Source organism: Cucumis melo, chromosome 8 (assembly GCF_025177605.1).
Source record: "Cucumis melo cultivar AY chromosome 8, USDA_Cmelo_AY_1.0, whole genome shotgun sequence".
Classification (NCBI taxonomy): Eukaryota; Viridiplantae; Streptophyta; class Magnoliopsida; order Cucurbitales; family Cucurbitaceae; genus Cucumis; species Cucumis melo.
In genome coordinates this window covers 5,734,211-5,752,268 of record NC_066864.1, presented here as the reverse complement: position 1 = coordinate 5,752,268, position 18,058 = coordinate 5,734,211, and the positions used below count along the sequence as shown (strand labels likewise).

The 18,058-nt window shown below is 30.0% G+C and overlaps 2 protein-coding genes across 2 annotated transcripts; both read right to left on the bottom strand.

The window, feature by feature from the left end:
* Positions 1–205: 205 nt before the first annotated feature.
* Positions 206–11,655, bottom strand: LOC103485354 (toMV resistance protein Tm-1(GCR237)). The gene is made up of 11 exons (XM_051088907.1): positions 11,489–11,655; positions 11,065–11,383; positions 5,471–5,588; positions 4,544–5,191; positions 3,879–4,085; positions 3,418–3,633; positions 3,108–3,327; positions 2,759–3,006; positions 2,046–2,224; positions 1,696–1,949; positions 206–615 (listed from the first exon to the last, which is right to left on the bottom strand). Exons 1-11 carry the CDS (start codon positions 11,574–11,576, stop codon positions 464–466), a joined length of 2,649 nt encoding a protein of 882 aa, XP_050944864.1. The 5' UTR covers positions 11,577–11,655; the 3' UTR covers positions 206–463.
* Positions 11,656–15,280: 3,625 nt separating this feature from the next.
* On the bottom strand, positions 15,281–18,058 carry LOC103485074 (S-adenosyl-L-methionine:benzoic acid/salicylic acid carboxyl methyltransferase 2-like). The gene is made up of 4 exons (XM_008442534.3): positions 17,805–18,058; positions 17,257–17,661; positions 16,305–16,559; positions 15,281–16,177 (listed from the first exon to the last, which is right to left on the bottom strand). The coding sequence occupies exons 1-4, from the start codon at positions 17,877–17,879 to the stop codon at positions 15,803–15,805; spliced, it is 1,110 nt and encodes a 369-aa protein (XP_008440756.3). The 5' UTR covers positions 17,880–18,058; the 3' UTR covers positions 15,281–15,802.

The window sequence follows — 18,058 nt, the reverse complement described above, 5'->3', positions numbered from 1 at the left end:
AATCATGGATATTTCTTCAAGCTTTTCCAAGGGGTATTTTCAATTTCTAAATTCTCAAATTTCAATTCAAAGCTTTTATTTCTAAAGACATTGAGTTTGAAAACAATAATAATCAAATCTCAATAATTTGTTGAAACTAAAATAGATCGGGGAAAAAGGAAAAGAAAATATCTACAAAAACTTAAATTACATGAAATAACTAGTATGATCTCAAATGATTTTATTTGTACCTTTATAAAACCAAAAGGCTTATATTTATACATCAATACTTTTTTGAGAACGTTCATAAAGCACATAGCAGTTTATCACATCATCGAACATATTAATTGTGTATCAAATATCGAACTTTCACGTCTATCAATAATGCATCATATAGAACTTTTCAGGTTTAGTAATTTTATTGGCCCAGTAGTGAAATATACATACCAAGTATGAAGCTCATCAAGGGCCACAGTTCAAAATTTTATGTGATTGAAATTGATTTGTACTCTTGGACAGTGCTAGTTATTGCTTGTTCCACCGGTAGCCTCTCCATGCTCGATGCACCATAGAATCCATGAACTCCCTTCGTTCTCTTCAGAATGAATGCTGCTTCAGTAGGGCCCGATATAGGACCTGAAAGTACCATTACATAGATGATAAATAGGTCACGACATTGTGAGATACAATGATTTTTTTAATTAAAAATAATAAAAGAGAAAAATATATGTCGTGCATGTTGTGAAATATTCATGTAAAAACATAAGTTAAACACCATAAAATTTAAGGTTTGGACGTGAATGTTTGGGTGTGAACCTTTGGGCTTGGAGAAAAGAGGGATATCGTGGCTGTGAGATGTCTGTTTTTGAGGAAAGAAAAGATCAGAGACAATTATAATAACCCTAAATTGTGGGGTCGGTGGTCTGTCTTTGGGTTGGGCTTTTGGGCTTTTAAATGTTAGTTTTATAATTAACTTTTTTTTCCAAATCTGAAGGTTCTGTGTCTTAAACGCGTCCTAGTCGTGGCTGAAATTATAAAAAAAGTAATAAGATAATTGACACGTCAGCCAGTGGTCAGACACATGTCAAGGCGTGTCCATGTTGGAATCTTAGGAGTGTTGGTGCTTCCTAGCTTTTGAAAGGGAAAGAAGGGAGATAAAAACACACTCAATCTTCTTCCTCTAAATTAAGATAACTCTCAACATAATTCGTCCAATTTTGTTGAACTGAATCATGAGTTTATTGGCAGACTAATAAGTTCTTTCAACTCTTTTACATGATTGTACCTCAGGCAATAGATCTGAAGTCTAAACTCAACAAGGTTTTCTCCAACATGCACAACCTGGCTATGCTAAAACTTCCATCTAAGATTGATCTACCCAACCATCATCAGTGTATCCTTCAATTATTAGACGAAGATGCTCACAATCTCTCTCATTTAAGCTATATATATATACTTTGTGTATTTATCATTTTAGCATTGCAATCTTCCTAGAAGATGTGGTTCTGAAACTCCTATAGATAGAGCTGACTGCATTTATTACCAACTGTGGTAATATTTGTATGATTTACCACATAATCCCAGCTTATAATAGTCTCTGTGTTGAGTGTTGGACCAATGGACAAGTTTATGGAAGGTTCAAACACTTCAGTGCAGTAAAGTAGTTAGTTAAGTTGTAAAAGCTAATCAATCATCATTGTAGTTCAGAGATGGTACCTCCATGACAGAGCACTAAAACATTAGGATTGATCCGATGAGCAGCATCTGCTATTGCCTGTACACGGACTACACTTTCCTCCATTGAGAGTGCAGTTTTGGCTCCGATAGATCCAGAGGTAGTGAGTCCCATATGGGCAACTATAATGTCTGCACCGGCGTTTGCCATGTCTAAGGCTTCATCTTCGTTAAAGGCATATGGGGTTGTCAAGAGACCCATTTTGTGGGCCCTCTCAATCATCTTGACCTCCAATCTGATTAAAAAAAATCCATGTGACAATAAGATTGTAAGATAAAATATTGAAGAACGATTTGGGATATAATATTTGATTCCATAATATACAGCCTACCCATATCCCATTCCTGTTTCTTCAAGGTTTTGTCTGAAGTTACCATCAAACAATCCAACAGTAGGAAAATTCTGCACTCCAGAGAATCCAATCGACTCCACCTGCTTTAGAAAGTAATCCATTCGACGAAATGGATCAGAAGCACATACTCCAGCAAGCACGGGAACTGTCTTCACCACCTATACATATTTATATGACTCAAGTTTTATATTCATCAGGATTAAGAATGCAAAATCAAAGAAAACTGTAAAATATGATATGACATCTAATGTAAAAAAAATATAGACAACATTCAGCTCTGTTCTTGGGTCCAAAAGAGTTTGAGTAAAATATTCAGGAAATTAAGACGAGTACACTTCAAATGTACAAAGAGGTTAACATCTCTCACTCAGGTTAGCTGGAGACTTCCCAAATAATCTACTGATATACCTAATTCTCCACATTCAAGATCTCCACTTCCACTGGGTCTATTACAGTGCTTGACCAGAAAAATCATTTCAAGTCATTCTCGATGTCCAATAAATTCCTACTTTATCGATAAACCGATTTCACTTCTAGGAAACACATTACTTCCAATGTTCATACATACAGAACTATGTTTATACAATTTATTCTTCAAAATTGTATGCTTGCAAAGCGTCGATCCAAATTTGTAGATACAATTCCTAGAATTAACTTTGTGAATCAGCAGGTACATAGAAGATAGAACTTACAGGCAATACTTCATTGGCCATTTCAAGCACTATGGCATTAGCATCGGCAAAAGGCAGCAAACCTGCTAAAGAACCCCTTCCAGCCATGCGAAACCGCCCCGAATTGTACACTACTATCAGATCAACACCACCATCTTCTTCAAACTTGGCAGATATCCCAGTGCCTGCACCAGCCCCTATTATGGGAACTCCTTTATGTATTTGAGCTTTCAAGTTCCCCAATATCGATCGTGTTCTTTGCAAAGTTTCTGTTTATTACATAATCAGATTAAGCAGCCCAGAAAAACTAATTACCGAAATTGTGTGCCTTCTTACACTAGAAGGTCAAGCAAATGATATTGGTAATAACCTGGTCTTGCCTCTGGGAAGTCACTAAGACTGTATGTAATGTTTCCATTGGCAGACAAATTGAACTTGGAAATGAAATCCTTTTGAAGGTCTTGACTAGTTTCAGCTAAAACAAGTTTTGGGCCACATGAGTCCGTATCTTTTGGAGTAATTTCCAAGAATGAGTTAACCAATTCCTCAGCGAACTCAGGATCATTAATATGATAAGGATATACCTTCACCTGTATCATAAAGAGGTTTAAGCTTTACAACACAAAGATGGGGATCAGTCAACAAAGAGAAGAACTCGATAATAATAACTTTACGAGTACCTGCCTATCATTATTTAACTGAATAGCTTTCTGTAGTTCCTCTATAAGAGTAGCAGTAGCCTCAGGATCATAAAATGACTTCCCTGGTGCATCCAGAGCAGATACACCATTCCGTGGCAGGCAAACACGAACCTTCGCTGATGAATTGTTGATCTTATCAGCTATAAAATGAGCAATTTTTCTGTTCTCCTCCACCGTAGTTCGCATTAGAGAAACCTGAAAAGTTATCAGTTTTCTTGTTTAGTATGAATGAAGAGAAACATAAACAAACTATTTCCAGCTAGCATGGAGACAGGTATGAAAAACTTTAACAAATCTGATCATAAAGAGTAGTGGATGATAACTTACTGTCCTAAATTGAACAAGAGAGACAAATAGTTAATTTGAGATATTACAATGTCAAAAGTCAATGAAATAAATTGCCAAGAAACAAACAAAACAGAGCCTCATATAAGAATCACCTGTTTATTATGTTCATATATATTCCTTCCGTGAAAATTTGAGGGTATTGTATCTTTGGATCCAAAGTTCACCATATCCACTGCTCCTACACTTAGAACTAATGGGATCCTCTTCTCTATAATGGCATCAAAGCGGGTACTGTCACAAGCCATGACACCTCCAATTAAATAGTCTGCGACCTCTGTGGTGGTGATGTCCAAGACTCCCTATGCGATACAGAAAGGAAACGTTCAACCATAAAAAATTAAGATAGAAAATAAAGAAACCTGTTAATGATCAAGTTATCTCCAATTGGGGGGATAGGATGGGATTACTGACCCTCATGGTTTTCTTTCATTCACTGATAAGACAGAAAACATTTTTTGAGAGAGTACAGGTAAACATGTTCGAGTTGAAATGATTTAGAAAACAACAAATTTATTTCTTTCACAAAAAATATATTTATTTTTTCAATAATACATAAAACAATTCCCAACGTGATTTCTATTTTATTATGCATGTAAGTTTTGAGGCAACTCAATCAGCAGCCGACATTGTCAGAGTCGAGGCTCTCGTTTGCCATACTCAACAAGTCAACATGCATTATGTTTTCCTATTTGGCAGTGAACTCACAAATCTTATCATGAAGCTACTTAAAATAAAATAATTCTCTTCATAAAAGCACCTGTATAAATCCCTCTTTGACCAGAGATTCCATTGCCTTCCCCCCAACCCCAGTAGCATGAAAAACAAGGGTTTCGTATCCTTCTTTAAGCAATCTTTCTTTAACAGCATTGACACAAGGAGTCGTAACCCCAAACATTGTTAAACCCACTGTTGGTTTTCCATTGGAATCACAAGAATCTTTCAACGTCTCAAGTCGTCCAACCACCATTCCAGCAAATGCAGCACCGGCATTGGATAAAATAACCCTACTGACACTATTAATCCCACACACATCCACTATAGACGGGAAAAGTATCACATCAGATGTCCCGATATAAGATTCTGTCTGACCACTCGCAACCGTCGAGACGATAAGCTTAGGTATTCCAATTTGAAGAGATTTTAACGCAGAGGATATCAGAGACGTCCCTCCACTGCCTCCAAGTCCTATAACTCCAGCAATAATCCCATCCTCCTTGGCTTTACTAAGATAAGATTCAAGTGCTTTACTCATTATCGAAATTGCTTTTCCTCGATCATCGGGAAGATCATTTCCAGTGAGATTATAGCAAGAGAGAACTTCCTCCCTCGACACGAAGAAAAAATCATCCAAACTGTCGATCCCAATCTGATGACTGGTAGAAACATCAACAATCGTAACTTCAACCTGTCATTTCCGTAACCACAAACAGTCAATACAAACAAAACGAAGAGAATCATTAATCAACAACGAAGATCCTGTTTACAGCCAGATAAAATGAGAATGATACAAATTTGGAGATCGAATTAACATCGTTTAGCTATAGCTCCGATAGTTCAAACAATCAAAGTTGAAACCATAATTCCAACCAAATCCACAGAAAACAAGAAGACAATGCATATTAAATTTTTTTTACATAAAGCTGAAGAGGAAAGAGGTTGGAAAGAAAAGTTGAAGAAGTGAAACCTTGAAAGAAGAAGCAGTAGAGAAGGAATTAAGGTTGCATCGAACGGAATCGGAAATGAATCGGAGCTCGTCAAGCTTTGTATCGGCGGTCGCGATACAGAAAACTCGGGGAGTTTTGGTTTGAAATGGTGTGGCCATTGTTACGTCTTCTTCGTTCTCGGAGCTCCCAACTACCGACTCAGGTAGAGGTAGGGAGACACACTTTACTGTGTGTTGTAAAAGATAAAGAGGCAAACGGTTTTGGTTTTTTTCCTTTTCTTCTCAATCGAAAAGGTTTCTTTCCATTTTTACTTTTTTTGAAAGAATGTTGCGGTAGAAGAAAACAAACCCCGAAAAGAGGATATTTGCCTTTTGGGTTGTACGGTTGGGTTGGTTGTCAAATAACATCACAATTTTTTTTCGCCTTTTTTGAAGGATGTGAGGAAAGTTTTACATAATCACGTTGAAAGTTGTCATGCAAAATTACTTTTGTATACAAAGCTTTCCATGTAAGACAAACTACTTTCCCTTCAAAATGTTTTCCTTCCTTTTTCTTATGGGCCAAAAGCCCATTTCATATACTATGAACCCCCCGTTGTAAAGTTTTGGCCGACTCCTACTGTAGAATTTCAGGCAGCAAATGATAGTCCAGATTATGATATTAGTATTATGATATTTCTAATGCTTAATACATTGGCATACTAGTAAGCATACACTGTTACTATTCGTAACTTTGATAATAAAGTAATGCAAAAGACATTTCAAATGCGCGTTACTACGTTGTTGCCTATCTTTTTCAATTTATAGCTATGATATTTTTCTAAAATTGACTAAAAAGCTTCAAGGTCTAGTTGTTTCTATTATAAGCATCATTGTTTTTAATTTTGTCACATGTCAGTACAAAAATCTACGTTACATCTAAATTCTTTTTCTTTTTTACCACATACTAACGGTAAGTATTTTTAACCTTTTAAAAAGTTTAATGAATATTAATGTGACCTAAAAAAATATTTTTTAAACAAAATACAGTAATTATTAACTTTTATATAAAAAACAAAAAAAAATCGAGATAATTTTCTATAATTTAGTTAGAAAACAAAATATTTATTAGCTAAAATTAAAATATTTGGATAAGATCGATAGGAACTCAAAAATTGATATGTTAGATTTTAGGTTTAAACTCAATTGAATAATTTAATAAACAAAAATGGACTAGTTAATTAAACATAATTCAACCTTGAAATTTTTTGAATAGTTTCTTTTACCTCTTTATAATTCTTTTAGTTGAACTAAAAGAAGAATATATTAAGAGAATTTTAATTTATTACTTTTTGCCAAAAAGAAAAAACTCCCTTAATATAAATTAATTTAATTGAAAAAGAAAAAAAAGTGGTGAATTAAAGACTTTTTCAAATTTTTATTTGTCATGGGAAGGAGTTTGTATAGGTAAATCGGATGTTATAGAGAATTATGATCAGTAGAAGTTTGTTTGCGAGATTATGGGTAAATTGGAAGTTACCTTATCGAAATCCAACACCGAATGGGTTATCAATAACTCACTCCAACCTACCTCAGTTTGGGGTTTAAACTGCCTTTGAACTATTGTTATTACTTTTTAATACAGTTTTTCGGATAATTTATTTGGACCTGATTAACAAAATTGGATAATTTGAGTTTGGCACAATGATTTACGAGTTGATAATTGAAAATAACAATATAATATTAATAATGATATAATTGGTGTATGTAATTTTAAGCTTTGATTATGAGATAGCAAAAGGTCAAAATTAAAGATTTAAGAGCCAATTGGATGAAGAGATGGGAGGATGGAAAAGTGGACCTTAGCTTAAGAGTAATTATTTACGTTTCATTCTGTAAGATTTTCTTCACCCTATAATTGTTAAAGCTAAATTCTTATTTATTCTTAAACAAGGTTAATAAATACCACATTTACCTATGATTTTTTTTCCCTTAATTTCATAAGGTAGGTGTTTTAAAATTTAAGCCAAGTTATTGTACAATTTTGTAAGAAATCAAAATATGAATAATATATACTTCATTTGAATTACCTTGAGGAAAAAATATTTTTTTAAAAACTATGTTATGTAATTGTTATCATTGTATACTTTAGATTTTTTTTTTCCTTCCAAAATGACTCATTTTAAAATTACACTTAAAATTGCATTTCATATGCATTCATGATCTCCTTATCTTTTATTGCATATAGGAAGACTATTTATTTTTATATCAAATTATTCAGTAAAGATTAGTCTATTTTTTATTTTTTCTTTAGACAGAAAAGAATATAGGTTAATTTAATATAGAATTATTTTCAACTATAACGTAGATTTGTCCATTATTGATATCTTCAAATTTGGAGGGCATTGTATAATAGAATACATGTTGTCATCATATTATATGTAAATTGAAGTGTAATACTGCCCTATTGACTTGAATATCTTTTTTCTTCTTTTGCAAAGTCAATTTATTTTATTTAACAAGAACCCACTTAATTAATTTCGTTTTAATTTAATTTATTCATATATATATATATAATTAATATATATATATTTATCGAGAGCCCAAGTGACAATTTTTATGAGTGACATGTGCTTTTGAACCACTCAAATTAATTGACATGGTATTACATTTTTCATTTATTACTCGTATTTAATATTTCTCATCATCTTTTAATAATAGTTGCATTTATCTCTTAGCCAACTTATACAATTTTTTATATATAATTATATATATTTGTGTCTTAGTATAAAAAGGATTCATTTTGTCACAATCTTATTGTAGGAATCTATAAGACATTTGGCCATGCATACATTGACATATATGCATATAAATAGGTAGTTAAAAAAAATCGGGTAATTATAATGAGATAATGTTTTTAGGGTTGAAAATCGAATATAAACAACATTTTTAAACAATTGTAAATGTGACAAAATTTATCGGTGGTCTACTCTATCGTTTAGTGTTATGGTCTATCACTAATAATCTTTAAAAACTAATCTAAATTTTGCTATATTTATAAAAAAGAATTTCGTTTGATCATTATATATTTAGGTAAAAGAAAACTACTTGACAATTTCACGTTAAAATAAAATTTAGGGTTTAATATTTTATTAATCCAAATATAATTCTTGAAAAATAACCTTAATAACCTTACAAAACAGAAATGAATGATTTTCTTTTCGGTATAATAAAACTCCTAAATATATTGGGATACAAAGTTGTGCTTTACTTTCAAAACTATAATCTTCCACTTTTAAAAAGTTATAATACTTCAATCTTTAGGATATGATCACACACAACATAAAATTTTGAAGTCTAAGTAAATAATAACTTCGACATACAAATTGTAATTAATTAAGCTTAAATAAAGAATATACAAAAACTATTTTAGTCAACCAAAATGAGAAAGAAAAAAGAAATAAAAGGACCCAACATAAAAAGGGAATAATATTAAAAGCAGCCAGGCAGGATGCAACTATGGCTCATGGTGGAAATAAATTAAAGAGAGACGACAATTAATTTAAACAAAGACTTCTTCTAAAGCTAAAATTAAGTGCAAAGAAATTTCTATGTGAATTAAAGTGAAAATAACTTGTTTTGCAATGTTTGTCCCAAAGTCATCGATGGGTTCAACGTTGGAAATATTAAGGAAAGAAAATTAAGGTTATTTGTCATGTTAGGTTTGGTTATTTACCAACAAAATTTCCTATTTTCCCACTACCCATATTTTCACATTCATTATTCTTCTACTTTCCTTCCAAAACAATTTTCCAATCTCACTGATTCTCATATCATTCATATATTATTTGTTGTTCGATGATATTAATATGTTGCAAATATAAAGTTTTAAAATATTTTAACAAACAAACTATTTATGATACGTAATTTTATTGAATCACATAAATATTATAGACTTTTAACTTTCTTTGAATTATAGAGTTCTCAAATTTTTGTCATTTTGATTTTTTTTTACCGGCACTATTGTGCCTAAACTAATTGACCTATTTAACCTAATCTATTAAAATTCACAAATCTATTGGCACTAAGATTGAAGGTAGTTTAGGGCTTTGTTTGACAAATTATTTAATTTTTAATTAACTTTTAAAATGAAGCTTTATCAACATAATTTTCACTCATAAGTTTTTTTGATTTGCTATCGAGTCGATTTTTATCTCACTTTTTTTTTTATATAAAAAGCTAATTTTAAAAAGAAATAGTTCTTTTAGGGAAAAAATAAAGAAAGAAAAAAGAATACAAAATTGAGTGTTTTAATTATCAATAAAGGTAAAAGAAAATAATAATATGAATTTTAGGAATAAACAAACGTAGATTTAAAAATACAAAACTAAAGACAAAGTCATCTAAATGTGGTAAATAGTTCTTTTAAACATAAAATTCAATTTTATATTTACCAATTAATTTTGTAAATATACTATATTAAATTTGTAATTAATTGGTGTACCTTAAAATAATATTTTAACCAAATTAAAATATATGAGGAAGAAATTAATGGTAGATAAATGTATAAATTGAACATCTTTTCATGTGATTTTTTTAGTTGTATTTTTAATTTCAACGTATTAATTCTCATTTTAACTAAAATATATCTAATTACATACCATTTTCAAACAGGTAGATTATATATAAACGTTTTCATTAAATTAGGATAGTTTATTTGACTTAAAAAAAACTAACTTAATGTTCTAAAAAAACAAAAAAATTGAGAAACTATTATTTTTAATTTTTTTCATAAAAAAAGTTTATTGTTTCTAGTTTCATGACAAGTGGAAATCATAAGATTAGAACTTTAACGTCTTGATCGGAAACATATTTTATTTAATAATTAAAGTATATCTAAATTTGCAAAAGAAAATTAAAAAAAAAAATATATGCTTAATTTTTCATAACCATTTTAATTAAGTCTACAAACAATATTTATACTCGTTAAATTTTTCATTTTTATAGTTTTTAACATTTTATCAATCAATTGTTTGCCTTAATTATGAAGAACAAAAAGAGAGCTCACGTAATGATATAGTTATTATTATTATTATTATTATTATTATTATTCTTATTATTATTGTTATTATTATTATTATTCTTATTATTATTGTTATTATTATTATTATGCATATTTTCCCAACTTCCTGACCGGCCGGATGGAGCACTACAAAACGAGAATCTATTACTAATGCTAACTACTACAAACATATATTCCAAATTTTATTCATAAATTATCTAATTTCTTAATCAATTGGTCAATATGACCCCCCACTATACGTTACATAATTACATTAAGAAAAATATCATTTAGAGACATCGCATAGAAGTTCTAATCTTGACCTTAAAATTAAAATGTCAAAAAAAATGGCCCTTCTTCATTATTTATAATTATCAATTACAAAAAAAGAAAAAAAACTAAAAAAATTACAAAATTATGAAATGGTCTTCCTACTACTAGTAATCAAGAAAAATCATTCCAAATTTAAAATTATACTTGCAAACATATCTACTAATCATATAGACACGCATAAGATAGCTACATTAATTATTTTTAAGCAACCTCAAATAATAATTTATCGTTGGAATTCGATTAAAGAATAGAGCAAGGAGGATAAGTTTCACGAGGTACGATGACATAGGACGATCCATAATAGGGCGGGCAGTGGTAGGGTGGACATGGGCAAGGAGGCGGCTCCGGTTTCTTTGGATCCGCCGGTTTCTTGTCGCCCTCTTTTTTCTCATCCGGTTTTTTCTCACCCGGTTTGGGTGGCGGTCCAATGCTGACGACATCGGCAATCTTGCCGGCGCAGGCAATCGCCTTCCTCGTACGTTTAACTATCTCGAATGGATCAGCCGTGCCGGTCACGGCCAATGTTCCCTTGGCTTCGTCTGTCTCGACCTTGTCGACACCTATAGTTAATTTGCAAATTCACAAAGAAAAAGAAAAGATTATATGGAAGTTGAGGAATTTAATGATATATCCAAAGAAGAAGAAGATGAAGAAGAAGAAGGTACCTTCAATGGCGGTAACGGCTTTAAGGACTTTGGTTTTGCATTTTTGGCAGGCAATATCAAGTTTGAGAACGGTTTTAGTTTGCGCCATGGGGGAAATTGGGGAAGAGTATAATGGAGGCTTTTCCCTTGAAATTCTCGTCGAATTGTGTAATGAAATGAAAGCTATTTACATGCTATGAGATAACGTTTTTATAAAGCTTCTTCCATGTCCTTTGCTTTGTTGGTATGAGAAAGTAACACATCATAATCAATTCATTTAAATTTTAAGCGGGTAAGGGATCTGATATCATATTATTAAAAATATAATTATTTAATTACTTTGAGATTTTCTTTTAAAAAATTAATTATCGTTGAATTTTATTTAAAATAAACTACAAAGGTGCGGTGGGAGAAGGAAAGAGTTACGAGGGAAAAAAATTATAATAATCCTAGGACTATAATAATCCTAGTGTTATGATAATACGTGTTTGGAAGAAATATTGTGATAGTAGTGTTATAATAATATGTGCTTGAGAGAAATGTTATGATTGTAATAATTTAAAAAATAATAATAAAATTTGGATTTAATTATTTGGATAAGGTAACGAAGGATTGTAAGAAAGGAAAAGATAAGAGAAGATATGATTGTTCAAAGATTAAAATAACCCTAATCCACATTTATCATAACCCTTGTATCAAACCTTATTTGACCCAATTTCCTAATCTTTTCCCCCCTAAACCCTCACCTCAAAAACATACCCTAAATAATTCGTATCCTTGAATTTTATCATTTATTTAAAATATACTACCGTCTATTTTTAAAATTTGTAATATTATCTTTTAAACTTTTCCATAATGTTTTTGAAAATAATTTTGAAGTAAAAATTTTCTAAAATTGCAAAATATTTAAAATATTGAAATAGTGTAGAATAAAAATTTAAATCATCGCTTTAGGTCGGTTAATCATCACCGTAAAATTTTGAATATTGATTTTTGTTTGACTATTAAAGAATTTGTAGTTGAATGATAGTTAATTAGAGAAGTTAAAAGGGTAATTTTGTAATGGTAAAAATATAGGAGTTATTTTTTCTTTTTTTAAGTAAAGAGAAAAGTTGTAATTAGGGTATTATATTTTTAAGAGTATATAATTAAAAGTAATTAAATTTAATTGTGCATATGATGGAGATGGGAGGTTGAAGAAGATTATTCAACGGTCAGATTGGGTTGTTCAACCTCTTCGATCAATAAGAAATTTTTAATTGTAAAAATTAAAAAAATTAAAAATTAAAAAAAAGAAAAAGAAAAGAAAAGAAAGGATCAATAAGGGGGATTAATCGGATCCGACGGTAGTGAAGAGTCTGACTTTTTTTTTCTTTTTTTTTTTGTTTGGTTTAGATGACTTTAAAGTCAGCGGATGTTGCACCGATCGTTAATTGAAAGAAACTTCTTAATTTTGTCAAGGTGAAAACAAACAAATTAACAATAAACATATAACATAAATATATATATAAATTGATGTTGTTTTTTAGCTAAGTAATTGCCCCAAATTAAATGACAACTTGTTTCTTTTTTTCATTCTTTATTTGGTTTCTCTCAAGATCATCGTTCATCCCAACAAATTAAAGGTTTCTTTTTATTGACTATAAATTTATATAAAATACACAACCTGATGTGATGTAATGTGAACAAGAAAAAGATACGTCACCCTAAGTTGTTTATTAAAAAAAAGAAATTTTAACGATTTTAAATCTCAAAATCACTGTAAATAATTTTTAAATATTATAAAATATTTTTGTTTACGGTTAATAAATAGTAATACACTTATATATGTCTATTAACGTTCATTAGTGTTTGATGATATGATGCTATTTTATTATAACTTTTATAGAGATTTATTAGGGTTTTGAGATCTATTACTTATTAGGGTTTAGAGTCTCTTTGTTGTAGAGATTTTGGAATGAGATTTCATACACATATTTAAAACATATCATAATGACATGAATTTTCTAATAGGCTTGTGATTTTAGAGATGAAGATTTGACTGTAAAAAATATAGCATAATTAATTAATCAATTAATACCGCTTAGTCATCACTATTACGTTTTATTATTATTATTATTATTATTAAGTATAAGTATATTATTTAGTTACAATAATCTCAACTAATACAGTTACAATTAATATTTTATATTATCTCAACTAGTTAAACTTAAATTATTGTTGTCATTATTATTAATAAATTAATTGAAGATCTACGTTTTTATTATTAGTTATTAATATCCTAATTAATTTATATTTTTAAGTAATTAAATTAAATAATTTATTAAAGTCTAATTTAAAAAACCATCTATTTTTATTTAGTTGATTAATTTTATATAATTATCTATTTGTTTTCTGACTAAACTACTTCTAATCTTACACATAGTTTGCTAAGCAATTATTGAACATTTTGATGTGTATAAAAATAAAATAAAAATTTCTAACTTTTAGACATTAAGCATGTCCGAACATGTATATTAATTATCTCAAATATTTAAAATCAACATATTTAAACTTCGTATGTTCATAATTCATACAAATGAAACAATATATACCATCCAAACAAATTACATAGATGTAAGAAAATGTTGATTTGACTATCAGTATAGAAAAAAACATTGACACAATTTTTTGGAGAATCGAAAATTTGATTTTGAGATTAATACCACATAGCCATATTAATTAAATTTTACCCGTGTCTTTTATTTTTCATAATTTTAATAACTTTTTAAAAATAAAATCCTGTTATTTTATTTTTTTTTGTAATTAAATATGTCAATAGTATGAAATATTTTACTTTATAAATATTTGATAAAGTTGATAAATAGTTTTTGTGAAAATTTTACATAGTAAACTTTTTTATTCTTAAAGAAAGGCACTAGAAAATTGCTGGGCCTATTGGACGGCAATAATCAATATGAAAACACATAAGTTTAAAAACACTTCTACGGAGATAAGAGAGTTTATATTTTATGTTTCATATATACATGTGTTATAGCACCAAATTTAACAATTAAATTTCAGATTAATCACTTCTTTTTTTAAATGTTTGTGAGATTACAAAAATTCAAAAATATTATTTTTTGAAAAATGGAATCCAAACTGGTATGGGACATTTATTTGTTAATCTCACTGAGTTTGGGAAACACTCCTTTGATGATCGTGTTTAACCCAAGAAGTTGAATAACTCAATTTTGCCAATTTTATTATTCAGTGTTAAGGTTTGAACATCTATTTTAATTAAATTCTGATATAAACAATTTAAAATACATTTTAAAGATGTTTCAAAATTATTTTAATTAGTTGTCAAATACTTTAATTTCCAAAATTAAATCATCTTCATCTTCATCTTCATATCATATCATAGATTATATATAAATTAATACTCGTGTGTCTTTAATTATTTAAAAATAACATTTTTACATTTTTATTTTTTTGCTTGACGAATATGTTTTAATTCCTATTTCATAGTGGAATTTAAAACTACACAAATGCATGGTGGAACCACATCGTCCGACAATGAATCTAACATTGTGATCTACATTGAAATTATTATTTGTCATTTTTGAGACATAATGGGAACTGCCCAAATTGGTCGATCCTACAATATTCAACTCTCATTATCCACAAGATTTTAGGTGGTGCAAAAATGAAGATCTATAAAATCTGTTCTCTCTCATCTCACGTTCTTCTTTTTACACATACCTGAAAATAACATAAATACTAAAACTTGAAGGAAACAAGGAAAGAGATATCTCCATTTTTGGCCAATAATGACACCACAATTCTTAACCACAAGTCTTTCCATTCATTTTAATACATAGAAGAACAAACATTTGCATACACACAACTATAATAGGTATATAGACATCATGATATATATAATTTAAGCTATTTGGTAACCCATTTATTTTTTGTTTTTTATTTTTAAAATCAAGTTTTTTTTTTCAATTTCTCCCCCGGAATGACCTTTTTTAAAGTATCTTAGCTAAATTTCAAAAGAAAAATTCTTAAAAACCACTTCCATTTTTCTTAGTTGTCAAAATGTGGGACTGGTTTTTAGAAAACATTATAGAAAGTAGATGACAAAAGACAGAGAAATTATTTAGTGATAGAAAAAAGTTTTTGTTTTTGGAATTTTGGCATACTATTTTTTAAAACATAAAGAAATGTTTATAGCCTTAATCTTTGAAAAGAAAAAAACAAAAAGACAAATGGTTACCAAAAAGGATCAAATATCGACTAACTACCAACAGGACCTAATTAACAACCAGAATTTGAGGTCATTTTCCATAATCACTTTGGTTTAGTAAGGGAAACAGTGACATTGAAAAATTGAGTTGTCTCTTTGGCCATACGGTCTGCAATGATTTCTCTGTATCTGATGAACAATTCATCCATAATTTCTTCTCCAAAATGACTGATAAGAATTGGTTCAGCCACAGCTCTCATGTACTTTGCTACATTGTATCCACTCCCCTTTAAACTTTCATCAACTGATTTTGCTTTGTTCACTTCATTATTATTCGAAACTTTCCAATCCACTTCTGAAACTCTAATGCTATCAATCACAAAAGATCCTTCTTTTGCAACCTCAATCCTTATTTCTGTTGGTGATGGCATGTATTTGGGTATGTGGAAACTCTCCAATTTCTCCTCTTCTATGATTCCCTGAAAAAGAAAGTAACTTGTGTATCTTATAAAGGTTGTAAGGTTTGGAGTAATTATCATTTGAAGGGTACTTTTATTGTTGTGATACCATATTAAGATAAATATGAAATTAGAGACGATGGTTTACCTGATCGACTAGGTCGTTAAGAGCCAGACCCAAAAGCTCCCAAATGTAAGAACATTCTTTGCTTGCTGGGTTTTGGCTTCTCCTTCCTAGCAATGTCAAAATCATACAACCACCATCCACCAATTCTTGTGCACGACACTTGAGAAATAATGAAAAGTCCTGTTGGAATTGGTTGTAATAGGCCTTCACAACACTCGTGGGGCTATTATCAGTCATGTAAATGTTTCTTTTATTCTCCTCCAACCCTTCAGGAACCTACACGAAGTTAGAGAAGGTAAGGGCGCATTAATTTGGGAGATTCAGTTGACTAAATTCTAGATGATATTTACTGTATCGTGATTATATATGGAGCCCTTGAAGTTATAACAGCTCCACTTAGTCAACTTCAAGCTAAGGTTCCAAACACCCTCTAAAGAATCTATGTACAGGCTTTTACATTTCAATAGAAAATTATGGTTTAAATCTGGTTTTAAACCTATAAAAAACTGTTATTTTGTTTATTACTTTAATTTTATTGTTTTTTTTTTTAAATGACATTTCTATATACTTTTTTACCTTAAGGGAAACTGCTCAAATTTTAATATATGCATGATGACAATTCATATAGCTAGCTTAGGGACAAGCATTTAACAAGTGAATATTAAAGGAAAAGAATTAGAATCTAGCAAAAATGAAAAATACTTCATATTTTTTGTTTAAAAGTTGAGAAACTAAAATAGATATTTTTAAAATATAGGAATAATATGAGAAAATAAAATCTAAAATTATTCATATTCAAACAAAAATTTTAAAATTTTGTATATAATGTATGTTATACAGAAACTTCTTTCGATCTATTCACCTGGTAAAGTGGTAATCACCTCTATAAATCTTTTTAAAAAAATGTTTTTGGCTCTCTATCAATCTTTGATGATGAGAAAAGAAGAAGAAAAAGAAGTTAATATATATTTACCTTAGATAGCCAATGAAGACTATAAGAAGAATGAACAAAATGGACACTTTTCTTAGGAAAAAGCCTTCCATAAAAAGAAGCAGGAACTCCCGTAAAAAGGCAAGGCCCAACATCACCTCCAATTTCCCTTCTCAAATTTTTAAGGAAATTAGGCAATGATTTGAAGATTGTATTGAAGTCATTTCCTGGTAAGTCATTTAACAATACTTGATATTCAATTGGTTTCTTCTTCAGTTTTTGACGGATTATTTCCACTGCTTTAATCAGTTCAGAAACAGCCATCAAAGCGTTGGGTCCTGAAGAACATCCCAAATCAGCTACCGTCAAACTAGTCGGAAAACTCGAACAATACAAATTGTTTATCGCTTCCTCCACAATCGGCTTCGTCATCGATATCACCTTCCACTGTTTTTCAAACAAACAAAATTATTATTCAACATGACGTACGTCCCTCACATAACATAACTTAATTCTTCCAAACTCATTTGAATGCATAATAAAATAAAATTGAATTATAGTCACTAGAAAAAGAAAAAAAAAATGTGGACCTGAAGTAGGGAGTTGCTAGCATAGCTAAAATCTCCTTCTCCTCCATTCATATGAAGAACTTGAACTACTTCCATTGTTATTATTATTTTTCCTTAGTCTCGATCTCTAGAGATCCTATATTCTGGGAGGGGGTTTCTGTGGCTATATTGAGGAAATGTGTCCTCGTTTTTATAGAGCCATTGGGATGCTCAAGTCAAGTCTACTTAAGTTACATTATATTTTTTAATCACCCTATTATTCACGTTATTAGCCA

What these genes read in the sequence shown, in the direction of transcription:
- LOC103485074 (XM_008442534.3), bottom strand. Translation starts at nt 17,879, where the DNA reads ATGGAAGTAGTTCAAGTTCTTCATATGAATGGAGGAGAAGGAGATTTT. An exon ending in CTAGCAACTCCCTACTTCAG is followed by an intron (nt 17,662 to 17,804) that starts GTCCACATTTTT and finishes TTTGAAAAACAG; the next exon opens with TGGAAGGTGATATCGATGAC. An exon ending in TTAACGACCTAGTCGATCAG is followed by an intron (nt 16,178 to 16,304) that starts GTAAACCATCGT and finishes TTTCTTTTTCAG; the next exon opens with GGAATCATAGAAGAGGAGAA.
- LOC103485354 (XM_051088907.1), bottom strand. Translation starts at nt 11,576, where the DNA reads ATGGCGCAAACTAAAACCGTTCTCAAACTTGATATTGCCTGCCAAAAA. An exon ending in CCTCCTTGCTCTATTCTTTA is followed by an intron (nt 5,589 to 11,064) that starts ATCGAATTCCAA and finishes ACCATTTCAAAC; the next exon opens with CAAAACTCCCCGAGTTTTCT. An exon ending in CTACTGCTTCTTCTTTCAAG is followed by an intron (nt 5,192 to 5,470) that starts GTTTCACTTCTT and finishes CGGAAATGACAG; the next exon opens with GTTGAAGTTACGATTGTTGA.